The following is a 12094-nucleotide window of genomic DNA, read 5'->3' on the forward strand; positions in this document are numbered from 1 at the left end:
GCTGCGTCATCCAGGATTCTCTAGGGCCAAGCTGTAGCCCGCTACAGCTGTGCCAGCTGTGGCTCCTCGGGCCCTTTGTGGGGTAAGACTGCAGGGCCAGAAGCAGTCCTTATCTTACCATATTGGCCCAGAGGGCTCTCGAGAGCTGAGAGTGGAACTTCTGGTTGGGGAGGATGCAGTCTGGGGCAAAGAAGGATGTGTCTGGCTGCCCGTTCTGAAAGACACAAGCATATTTCCTCAAGGTCCTGTGGGGTTCAAGGGAGCCACAGGCCATGTGATCCTCGGGAATGATCACAACATGCTCTCTTCCCTTTGGGACCATGTCAGGGACATAATGGCATTCCTACAGAGAAATAGCTTTGGGGGACCTCAAGCCGTACCTTCTCCGGCCTCTACATTTTCCACGTCTTATTTTCCACGTCTTATTTTAAAAATGCCCTGTTTGGGCACATTTGCATAATGCCTCATGCTGGAAGTGGAAAAGTGTGTTTCTTAGTTCCCCAGGGAGTCTTGGGGAGTCCTGACAAGTAAATATTGACATCAACCCGACAGGATCTGGACTCCCCAAAGAGACAAGCATCTGGTCATGTTGGTGAGAGATTTTCTAGACTGGGAGAATTGGGGGGGGCGGGGCGGGAGGATCCACACCATGTGGACTGGGTTACTGGACTGCCCATGGAGAGGAAGCTAGCTGAGGACCAGCATTCCTAGCTTTCTGCTTCCGGGCAGTAGATGCAATGTGACCGGTTGCCTCATGCTCCTGCCTGGGCCACCCCTGCAAGGATACATTGTGTCTCTTCCTAAACTAAACAGCAAGCCCAAACAAACTTTTGTCAGGCGTTTTATCACACTGAAGAGAAGAGGAGCTAACACCAAACTAGCTAGGGTGGGGTGGGGGATGGGGTCAGGGGCATGTCCTTCCTAACCCTTAGCCTCCATAATTAGGCAGAGGACATTAAAGGGCACACTAAGCGGGCCTACCCAGAGCTAACATGAGGCCAGCAGGTCACCTGACGCCAGCTCTTCTCACTGTAGGGTCTGGATACACCACTCTGTTCTCCTTCCAGCTTTTTCCCAAGTTGTCGGACGTCTTGGGATAGAGACTTTACCTGCTCTGCCCACAGAGCTCTTGGGCACACGGACTTTGTGTCCCACAAAGAACATGGCCCCGGGGTGGGCCACATGTGAGAGAGACCACATGCGCGGCCCCAAGTCACTAACGTAGACCTGGATACCTGTAAGTCTTGCCTGTCTTTCATGCTCTATCTGATTTTAGGAAGGAGACAGCACGTCTGTTCACTGCTGTTCTGTGGGGTTCACGGTATCCCCAGAGGCAGCTGTGGCAGCCTTGTCTGTGGGATGCAGAATGCCTGTGTTCAGGTGTGCCTGCCAGCGGAGCATCTGCAGGGTTCTCTGCATCCTTCCCAGTCTCATGCATTCCTGCCAGATGCCCTGAGCAGTTCTCCCGCTCGTGCTCAAGATGGGGGGAGCATACCTCGAGGATGGGGAGCTTGGCATTGCGGAAAAGGGGCTGCAGCACCACCGAGAAGTCCTCCCGGGTATCATAGCGGCCTGACTCAACCAGCTGCCGCATGCTACTCTGGAAACACAAATACACGCAAACAGCAGCCATTAGCACAGGGGTGGGAAAGGACAAGCAGCACACAGCATCTCTGTCCCCGTCCCTGTCTCCAGACCCTTTAGACAAGGTTGCTCACTCAGCCTGATGGCAAATACCGTTCCAAAGAGTTTGGAAATGGGCGTATTGTTTTAGTTTTTTTGTTTGTTTGTTTTTGTTTAGTTTGTTTTTTAAACATGCCATCTCTAAAGGGCTGGCAGAAAGTCCCACAAGGGGAAAAAGAAAGAAAGAAAGAAAGAAAGAAAGAAAGAAAGAAAGAAAGAAAGAAAGGAAGGAAGGAAGGAAGAAAGAAAACACACAAATAAAAACCAGAGAAGACACTCCAGCTCGTCAGGCTACTAGCCATTATATAATCCCTTTTCTTGTGGTCTGTCTGTGGCGACTGGTGTGAGTGTGGAGTCCAGGGAAATGGGGAGAAGCTGGTCTCCAGTGTGGCTTCATGGGATACCCCAGTTCTACTGACTAAGAAGGAGGTTTCACAACCCCACCCCCAAAGCTGCTTAGGCCACACCAATGTCACCTGGATGCTACGGGGGCTTTTCTAACCAAGGAAACAGATCCTCAGCCAGGTGGAGCAGAGGGAGGGGCCCAGGATGGCTGATGTCTTGTTCTATTTTCTTCATGCCTCCCTGCCTGGTGGGGGCTCTGGGCTGTCATGGAAGGGCAGAGGAGGAAGACATGGAAAGGGGGCTCTCCTCTACCTTACCTGGTAGGACTGGAAGAAGGCCTCCAGATTCCCCAGCTCCTGGGAATTCTCCCCTGGACTCAGAACACAGTTGCACAGAACACTGTATAAAAGGGGGAGGTAAGAGGAGCCATAGATGAAACGTTCTGGGTGGGTAGGTAACAAGGCTCGCTCTGTCTTGTCAAGTCAAGCCCTGGTTTGGGAGCACAAGTGCCGGAAGGTTCTGAGGCACCTGTCCTAGGCCCTAGAGAAAGTGACTGGTGCGGGGTGGGTGGGTCTACAGTTTGAATGACTCTCCTTTAACAAGCTCCAGAACTGGACTTCAGAGGCCAGGCCTGGCACAGTCTATCCAGTAAGTGAATTCAGGCAACGAGAACGCAACGTTTAATTAAAACATAAAATGGCAATGCATCCTGGGATTGGAGCAGGCACACCAGGACTCTGATACTCCCTCTAATGCTATCCCAGTGCCTTCCTTTGATTATGAGTTAGTTTCAATCACATGCACTTAAAATAAAGAGGAAAGTTAAAGACGACCTTTGATATACGATGGCACTCACATTCCAATATAAGCTCATGGTAACTTTATAAGACTGTCTGTTAAAATTCATTTTCTGGGCTGGGGAAAGGGCCCTGTGGTTTAAGTGCATTGCTGTGCAAGTGGGAGGACCAGAGCTTGGAGTCCTAGACTCCCCTGGAATGCCAGGTGGGCGTAGCAGTCCACCTGTAAGTACCCCCAAGGGAGGTAAAGACAGAGGATCCCCAGAGCGAGCTGGCTAGCGAGTCTTGCCCTATCAGTGAGCTCTGGGCTTGACTGAGACACCCTGCCTCCTCAAATAAGGTGGGAGAGCAGCCAAGGATGAGTCCTGGCATCAACTTGAGGCCTTCACAGGCATGCACAAACATGTGCATGTGCACCCACACGTGTGTGCTCCCCCATACAAACATGCATACACACATGTGTACCACATCCTCAAAAAAGGAAAAATAAATAATTTGCTATATTTACTTACAAAATAGTGTATCATAGCAGCCCATACACCACAGTGATCTGACTGTTTCCCCTTGGGGTGGGCGGCTTTTCTTGGGGGCTTCCAGAGTCACTTGAGAGCATGGGACTACATATTCCCAGTCCAGCAAAAGACTGTATTCTGAGTATGTTCTCTCTTGAGTGCACATGGCTTTTGCACCATACTAAAGGTCAGAATCCCAAGTCAAGACCATCTGTATAAAGCCTTCAAGACAGTGCCTGGGGCACAGTAAATTCTGTGTGTTTTTTTTTTTTATTTAAAGATTCTTTTTATGTATACAGTGTTCTGCCTGCAGGCCAGAAGAGGGCACCCCATGCGGTTGCTGGGAACTGAACCCAGGACCTCTGGTAGAGCAGCCAGTGTCCTTAAGGCTGAGCCATCACTCCAGCCCTTTGAGATTTGTTAAGTGAATAGGTGCGTGGAAGAGGTGTGGAGAATGAAGAATCACACACCTGCGTACCTACCACCCAGTTACAGAAGCAAAACAGTCTCCCCCCCCCCCCAGCTCCCCTCTTCTGACAAGGTGCCTGGGCTGAGTGTTCTGTCTCTTGATCTCCACTGTAGTTTAGCCACCCAGAAATACCATTCTGTGTTGCTCTTTCCAGTTTGGGCTACTCAGTCTCTCGGATAGTAGCCCCTATGGTTCTTGCTATCAGAGACAGAAGTTCCTGCCTGGCACCTGGGATAGGGTAAGGAACAGAATCAAAGCTCTTGACCTCCCAGAAGAGAATGAGGCTAGCACAAGTCCTTGTTTATAGACAGGAAGAATGAAGCCGCTGAGCCTCTAGGAAGTCACCGCTAAATGGGCAGGCCAGACCAAGCCTTAGCAGATCTCTTGGATGAGATGACAATTGCCCGCCTACCTGGCCTGATGTACTGGGCACTTGTCTGGATTCTTCAGGAACACTTGCCGTATGACACTGGGGTTCATGAAGTCCACAAGGTTGACCAGGGCTCTGGGTACCTAAAGAGAAGGCTGCAGGTGAGATAAGGGCTCCCCGGGTTTGGACAGAGGCTCCCTTTAGACTTCGAGCTCAGCTCATGCCTGGGGTCAAGAGATGAATCTGAATCGGACCTCTTCATGGAGGGCTGCAGCCCAAGCATGACATTAAGTCTCTACCAGCAGGCAGGGGGGGGGTGCCCTGCACAGCCACAGCATAGATGGTACCTCTAGGACAGGGCAATAATGCTAAGAGCTCAGCTCCATTCAGCCATCATCTAGTGACCCAAAGCATGGCGTGATAGGCAACTTGTTTGCCAGGCCATTGGCTCCTGATCAATGTCTGCCAGCTTGACTCGGGTCAACTTCTTCTGAGTAGACATGGGGACTCAGTTACCCAGCAGAACATCTGGGGGTTGGAATGCTATTTTCCCGGCAATGTGTGGCTGCCCACAAGGTTGCAGTGGGGTGGAAGGAGTGAGGCTGGATATATATAAAGAGGCTTACTTAAGACACACTCTGTGTTCAAAACGCAATGCCAAGCCTGGGCACTGGCCAGCTGCTAAGACTAAGGAATGTCTTGGAGAGGGACGTTAGTGCCCAGTGCCTTCCTTTCTTGATACCCGAGATCTCTGGGGTGCCTTCCAAATAGAAGGCAGCTGACTTGGGAAGAAGACTGGAGCCTCTGGACAGGGACAGAGCTCATGCCCCTGGCTGGCTCCATCCTTCCTCTCCTCTCCTCCACCATTCTAGAGCTGTAACCAAGTTACGGAAGCCCTTACCCACCTCCCTATGCAGGATGTCCAAGGCATTGCGGAGATGGTCAGAAAAGTTGGCTGCAGAGTACCGATTCTGGAAAGAGAAAGGCAAGGGCAAGGGAGGGGTTGGTTCCAATGAGAGGGTAGAGGGGCAGGTGTGGGTTTCCCTTCCGGGTCCAGCCCCAAGGACTTGTTACCCTCTCCCCACCATCCGTGAGCATATTAGCATGTTAGAATCTGAGCTGAATGCCTGACAGCCGGCTAGAAGATCAGAACCATTGACTAGAGTGGAAAATGGAGAAGGCTCTCCCGAAATGCTTTGGGCTCTATAGTTTCTTCTCTTTCAAGAGCTGTAAAAGCAGCCACCATTCATGTGCCCTGGCCCCTCACCACCCTGGGACATGCATGTGGTGCCAGTCACCACAAAGTCGACCGTAAGGAGCATGCATGCGTGAATGCATGTGTGAGTTATGTGTACACGTGGGCAATGTGGTTGGAGCTAGATGCCCCCTGGGGTGAGTTGTAGGGACCTCGATCTCCAAAGCCAAATGTTCAAGGTCAGGATCAGGCCCAAACCCTCTCTGATTACCGTGTCTGTGCAGAAGTCACACAAGTCACTGGCCCCGATCATGACTGTGATGACCTTCCAGTCTTGGAGGAAGTTCACTCTCTACATAGAAGGGAGGAAAACGTTCATCGTTTCTGACAAATCCTCACAGCTCTAGGAAATCAGTCAGTCCCTTGTGACTTCCTTGTCCACTTGAAACAATACAATCAGAACCTTGGAGCTGGTGGCATTTTAAAGGCTTTATTTATAGACCAGAATCTTAGCACCAAGAGGAACCTTCAAGGTCACTTTTTCTCCTCCCCCACACCCCTCCTGGTAAAATATCCTCTAGAAGGTCTCAGACAAGGGGCCTTTCCTACCTCTTTCGAATGCTTCTAGCAAAAGGGCACTCACTGCTTTTCACAACAGACCACTTCATTTGGGAAAAACTTTAGTGGGCTAGACAACTAACATTTATCAGTAACCATCAATCTGACTCACGTGGTCATTCTTCATCTTCTCAACCAGAGTCTGGACTTGGCTCACAAGGTTCCTGAGGAGAGAAAGTCAGTCCTTCTTTTGGGGAAGAGTATCCACATCTGTCCTCCTACCCGACAGGGCCTGCACACTCCAGGCTTTCCCAATACTACATGCGCTGCGGGTAGAAGCCTGAGCATGATGGTCTCCTTGGGAAGGAGAGTGGAATTGCATGACACAGGCTACTGCTATTGTAGAGCCCAGAAAGCAGGTGTTGGGGCACGCCCACCAAGTAAAGGTGTGGGCTGGAACAGTAGGTGGGCCAAGAACCATGAGAAGCAGGAACTCAAGGCTTCTGGGGTCTCTAGAAGAATTAGTGCCTCCTTGAGAGACCATCCCAGGAGGTTAGGGAGCTCTGCCTCAGCAACCCCCTGGACATTTCCAGTCTGGTTTTTTTGTTAGCTCTATTCCAGGACTAGAAAGACAAGAGACTTGTCCAGAGGGCCCCTCAGGCTGGAGATCTTTACTTGGATGCAGTAAGCCTTCCCTGAACATAAAGGGTAAGTGTTACTTGTGCGACTCTGGGGACAGGAGATTTCTCCAGTGGCATTATGTCAGAGTGAGCCTCAAAAAACTGGCAATACTGCTTCGTCAGTTCAACTTTTAGATGTCAAGATGTCTAAAGGCCTAATCAAGGAGTAGGCAACTTAGAGAGACACGAGTCCTTCCCATGTCCAAGGCCACTTAACTTTGGTTATGAGGGCGGGGACAGGAAAGAGCGCTCTCAAAATCATTGCGGCAGAAGGGTGAAGTGCCCCTTGTAGACTCTATAGGGATCTCTGAAGGACTGACTGACTGCATGCCTCCGTTCCCCTCTCTGCAGCCCCCCAAATGTCATACTCAGCTTTCGCCCTAGGCACAGCCTGGTTAAGGAATGCGCTCGCAGAATTGGCGTCACCGGTGCCTACTGCATAGCCTGTGAGGTTTTCATTAAACTCCCGAAGGATATCTGTAGGAGAAAAGGCAGAGTCGAGGCACAGAACTCAAGACAAAAGACCAGGGTGTATTCTCCACTACAAAGCGTCCTAGGGGCTCATCACCACGGGCAGCACCATAATTTTCACACTTCCTGGGGCCAGGAAGTGGGTTGCACATATGCCTGACAGAAACTAGGGCCTCTTTTGGTCGGAATGAGGCGATGACCCAAGGTAAGGCCAGAAGTTTCTCACAGCATTTTTCTCTGCCCAACTTACAACGCAGTGAAGGCCCCTACAGATTTGTCTCAGTATTTCATGGACCAAGCTAAAAACGCTCAAGGCCTAGGGCATTTGGTGGTTTGCTCTAGGTCACCTCACAAGAGCATAGAAAGAGCAGGAATTAAACTCAGATCTGCAGGCATCTGATGTCCTTTCCTCCCGTGTCAGGGCTAGTCCCCGAGAATGTGCTATTCTTTTCTTGAGCAGTCCGACCCAAGCCCCTAGAATTTACTTACTGGGCAAGGTGGTCACATTCTCCAGGGACGCGTCCCCACCAGCACTGTAGGGCGTGAGCAAGGCAGGAAAGGAAAGAACCCAAGTCAGTATACAACCTTTACCAAAGAGCAATCCTCAACTCTTCTTGAGGGGTCCTAGGAACATTCTAGATTCACCTGTGAACGATTTTCCCGTTATTTTAGGATCTGAAGGTAAAAGAATGTTCCTCACCCACTTTGGTGGAAACACTTATCTGAGGACACTGTGTGCCCAGCATGCACTGGACTGTAGGCCATGGCTCTTTCTCCTGTCCCAGGCTCAGGAGGTAGCTGTGGACATTTCCATGTGACAGAGACTAAGGGTAACTAAAGCCCAGCTGGAGCTGGAAACCTTGAGAAGCGCAGATAAGCTTTTTCTGCCCAGTATCAAGTAGATTCCAGTGGAAGATTCAGAGGATGGGAGCTGGCTACCTTCCAATGCCCCATCTCATTTTATCTGGCCCAACCTCAAAACACTGTATAAGAGGTCATTTCCTTCCACATGCTTAAAAAAAAAGGGGGGGGGGACATACGTAGGCCTATCTTAAAAAGAAACACTCAGCTGGATGTGGTGGTACACGCCTTTAATCCTAGCCCTCAGGAGGCAGAGGCAAGTGAATCTCTGTAGTTCGAGTCCAGCATGGTCTACAAAGCAAGTTCCAGAACATCTAGAACTGTTAGAGAAACCCTGTCTCAAAACAAGAATAAAACAAGAATAAAACAAAAAAAATTTAGATGTTCAGATATTTGGTATTTAATGTTTTTCTTCTGTGCCCATTTGCTTAGTCCCAGCATGTTACTCCAGGCCAGGGGAGTCTGAGAATACACACTTAGAAGCTACTCCACTGGTTGAGACTTCTCAAAGATGGCCATAAATTGAAGTTGCTAAGCTCCGCCCTCCACATCACTCGTTTTCTCCCTCATGGCTCATCACATGTCTGGGCCTGGCCTAGTGGGTTTTTTTTTTTTAACTACTCTATTTTTCTAGCTCTCCATGAAGATGTTGCTCTGAACCCTTTCTTCTCTGAGCCACTTGGAAGGAAATCAGGAATCTACGTACTGTTCCATCTGTCGTCTTCTGCACATTTCCCTCAATAAACAGAAAAACACATACAAACACATACATAGATTCTGTACCTTCCTACTTTCATTTCTTAAAGGTACCTTGGTACTTAAAAAAGAGGGGGAGGGGGATGGAGGCAGAACAAGACCAAAAGGTGTTCCCAGTGCCATTTTAGAATGGAATGTCCAAGAGGAGAAAAGACAAGTACAGAAATAAACACAGAAAAGTCAAAGTATTTAAGTCACCATTTTGATCAGAACTACCCAAACATGAAAGGAGACACTGATGCCAAACATCTGGTCTACCCTGGACTCCTGGGGAAATGGAATCTGTGACACATGGGCCCAATGGCTAGACTTCATCTGTTGTCATCCAGCGTGCAGAAAGGTACAGAAGGTGTTTGGAAATGTGTGTCGAAAGAAATGTGGGATTAAAGTCCCCATGGAAACAAAAACAAGGAGATGCGTTTTGCTTTGGTTAAGTGCATTTTATTTTGGTCCACAGAATAGTCCCAAACAAGCCAATGTCCTTCTACCAAAGAGAGAGCTATGCTCACTCTAATGACAGCTCTCAGATCGACCCTCTGATAAGCTGACAAGGATATCCATAGGCACACAGTCTCATGGACCAAGGGACCTTGGAAACCTATTTACAACCTATTCACAACCACCCATCCCCAAAGAACCCTACCCTAGGGCCCCCTTTCCCCTGTCTATATAAGGCCCACTTTTCCTACTGTGTCCTTGGAGGAAAAGGCCCAAGGTGCTTTCTTGATTTCCTGGAATCATTGCATTGCCTAGTATTCCCAGTGGAGTGGGCTCCAGAAAATTGTTTCTCTCTCATCAGTCTACTTCATGGACATTTCCCCTGGGGCTAACAGATATTTAAAAAAAAATTATTCTAGTATTAAAGGAAACACCAAAACAAACAGAGAGGCCTTGCTGCACCACTTCCCGGAGGGAGTCCTTACTATGCCAGCGTGTACAGGAAGGAAAGAGCAGGTAATGTTTTACCCCCAGCACAAAGGACCTCACCTCTCGGACAGTTAATACGCACGGAGCAGCCCTGAGGAACACCTGTCTAGTCAGCTACCACTGTCACTTAGCCGCTAGCCTCGAACTTCTGTCCTCAACACAGGTGTACTCGGGGAAGATATTCGGGATAGTTAAGATAAATCCAGGGTTTTTAAAGTGACAACAGTCATTGACCATGAGCCATTGGGGTTATAACTAGGAAGTTCAGGCATTTCATTCCTGGGAAAGAACAGAAAGTGGCTGAACATCTGCGTGGCTGTGCAAGAAATCTCTTAGCAGGAGGCCTTATGTACCTAGACTGGGAGCCCCGCGATCTCACTACCTGGGAGGCTGTGCCAGTCACTTCCGCTCCCAAGGGGTGCTCCTCTGGAGCGGACACTTGTGTACAGTTTCCTCACACAGTGACAGTGTCCCTGCCTCCCCCAGGCCTTTCCCGCAGCTCTCTCTGCAGCCCTTTCCTTTCCCCTCATGACTCCAGCAACTTTCAGGAGAGTGCTGAGTAGCAGAGGTTCTTTCTTGTTCCAGGTAGTCCCCTAGACACACTGATCTGGCTGTGGTAATGTGGGGGCTCTGAGTGGAGAGGCAGTCGCCTTCATGCCGAGGGTGCTTTGGAACTTCTCGGTGGGTGGCTACCGGCTGTGATCCTGCCTCTCTCTCAACTTGGAAAATGAGTCTTTCTGGGGCTTTCCTTGGGTCTGCTCACCCCACCTTGTCCGCTACCACTTTCTTAGGGAGGATGCTTGAAATGAATGCATCCCGAAAAAGGAAGAAGCAAGCGTGCTTCTGGGCAGCCAGCTGCTCTTCAGTGCTCTGCCCTCTTGTGGCAGGCTGTGGTCGCGTTTCCCTAGATAAGTTCTTAACTGCGTGCTAATCACTCCAAAGCATGCAAAACCTCAGACTTTATTAGGAAAGAAAGAAACGTCACACAACGGACACTCAGTTGCTCACGTGGCACCCCAAGCCTGACTCCTCTCTATGTTTGTATCTGGGGTGCCCTTCTCACCCCTTCACTTTGTCTAAAGACATGTGGGTACCAGTTTCTCTGGGAAGTCTTCCATCCTTGCTGGCAGGGCTATTCCCGCTCTCCCTTCCCATCCCATGGCATCCAGGAAGTTTTTATTTCTAAACACTAGCCAAGTGAGCAGCCAGCTGACACAGAGCCCTCTCAGCCAGCCAGCCAGCCAGCCAGCTCTATTCCTGTGCCAGCACACAGGAGCTGCTCAGAAATGCCCACTGATTGCAACTTGCCACCATTGCTGCCTCCAGAAGTGAGTATTGGGTCTTGGCAGTTTTCTGTAGAGATGTGTACATATACAAACAAGCAGAGGGTGACTACAAACGACATGAATACATACATGAAGACCAACATAGGAGCGTCAACATACGAACACAGATATGCAAACGAGCAGGTGGAGACTCAAGGATTTGGTGCTTTTCGGGCACATTTGGTGATGAATTTGCTGACCCAGGAGTTTGGTAAGAACCTTGGCTTACTTTTTCTGCATAATTTAAAGATAAAAGGATCATTAACAGCAAAATTATATTCTCTGTTCAGTCAATGTTCACAGTTTGCAGAAATACAGCTGTTCCTCTGAAAGCCTTTTCTAGACCTGTCCTTGCTCTTTGAGATTTGTGCATTTATAGGAGCTAAACCTACATCCCAGCCAGTGCATGCAGGCAATCCCAGCAGCTAGGAGGTAGAGACTGGAGGGCTAGAAGCCCAGGGTCACCCTCCCCTTACATAAATAGTTCAAGGCCAACCCAAATTCCAGGAGACCCTGACCAGGAAACAAAACAAATCCACAAAACTAAGAAGGTAACAAAACAACAAGCAAACTAAGCCCTGGGGAAGAGGAGGTCAAAGGTTAACATTACCTATATGACAGTCCTCGATACTGTGTGTCGAGATCCAAGAGGTTTTCTTCTTGGGAGCGGATCCCATTGCCAGCCTTTGAGAACATCAAATTCCACAAGAAAACCAGTAAGTCAGAGAGAAGTGGGGGACTGTGAACACGGGTTCTGAAGGCATGGCCTCCAGTGCACTCGTGGAAGCAAGAATGGTATGCAGATTGGGAGTGAGGGGATCAGTCTGAGACCCTCCTTCCCAGCTATGGCTTCTTTCACTATGGCATGCCTTTCCACAGGAGAGGTTTGGGCCCAATTGGGATCACAGTTTTTAAAGACTGGAAAATTCTCAAGTGCTTACAAATGGGACTAATGCCGATAATATTACCAAGTAATACCACAGGTCTTTGTGGACATGGGCAAGCGCTTAGGTGGGAGCCGCTGTGAGGGGGGATTTCCAACAGAGTCCCTCTCATTTCTCTTCTTTCTCCTTTACAACCTCCAGGAAGGCATTTCTAAAGCCCAGCTGTGCTGCCAGAAGGTGGTGCCCTGGGATGGCGGCTCA

The 12094-nt window shown here is 49.5% G+C and overlaps 1 protein-coding gene across 5 annotated transcripts in view; it reads right to left on the bottom strand.

The window, feature by feature from the left end:
- The window catches only part of Plb1 (phospholipase B1), a 95172-nt gene that overhangs the window by 32404 nt on the left and 50674 nt on the right, over window positions 1-12094 (bottom strand). For 4 of the 5 annotated variants that reach the window (XM_050131588.1, XM_050131584.1, XM_050131585.1 and 1 more), the window contains 10 exons: window positions 11560-11633; window positions 7570-7613; window positions 6978-7086; window positions 6102-6153; window positions 5643-5723; window positions 5082-5147; window positions 4219-4319; window positions 2346-2427; window positions 1496-1600; window positions 119-214 (listed from right to left, as the gene is read on the bottom strand). In XM_050131588.1, the coding sequence (XP_049987545.1) occupies window positions 119-214; window positions 1496-1600; window positions 2346-2427; window positions 4219-4319; window positions 5082-5147; window positions 5643-5723; window positions 6102-6153; window positions 6978-7086; window positions 7570-7613; window positions 11560-11633 (810 nt within the window). Of the gene's footprint in view, window positions 1-118; window positions 215-981; window positions 1272-1495; window positions 1601-2345; window positions 2428-4218; window positions 4320-5081; window positions 5148-5642; window positions 5724-6101; window positions 6154-6977; window positions 7087-7569; window positions 7614-11559; window positions 11634-12094 lie in introns of those variants that run through there. The other variant, XM_050131587.1, reaches the window with a different exon arrangement.

Source organism: Alexandromys fortis, unplaced genomic scaffold (assembly GCF_014885135.2).
Source record: "Alexandromys fortis isolate MF-2015 unplaced genomic scaffold, M_Fortis_MF-2015_v1.1 scaffold_377, whole genome shotgun sequence".
NCBI lineage: Eukaryota > Metazoa > Chordata > Mammalia > Rodentia > Cricetidae > Alexandromys > Alexandromys fortis.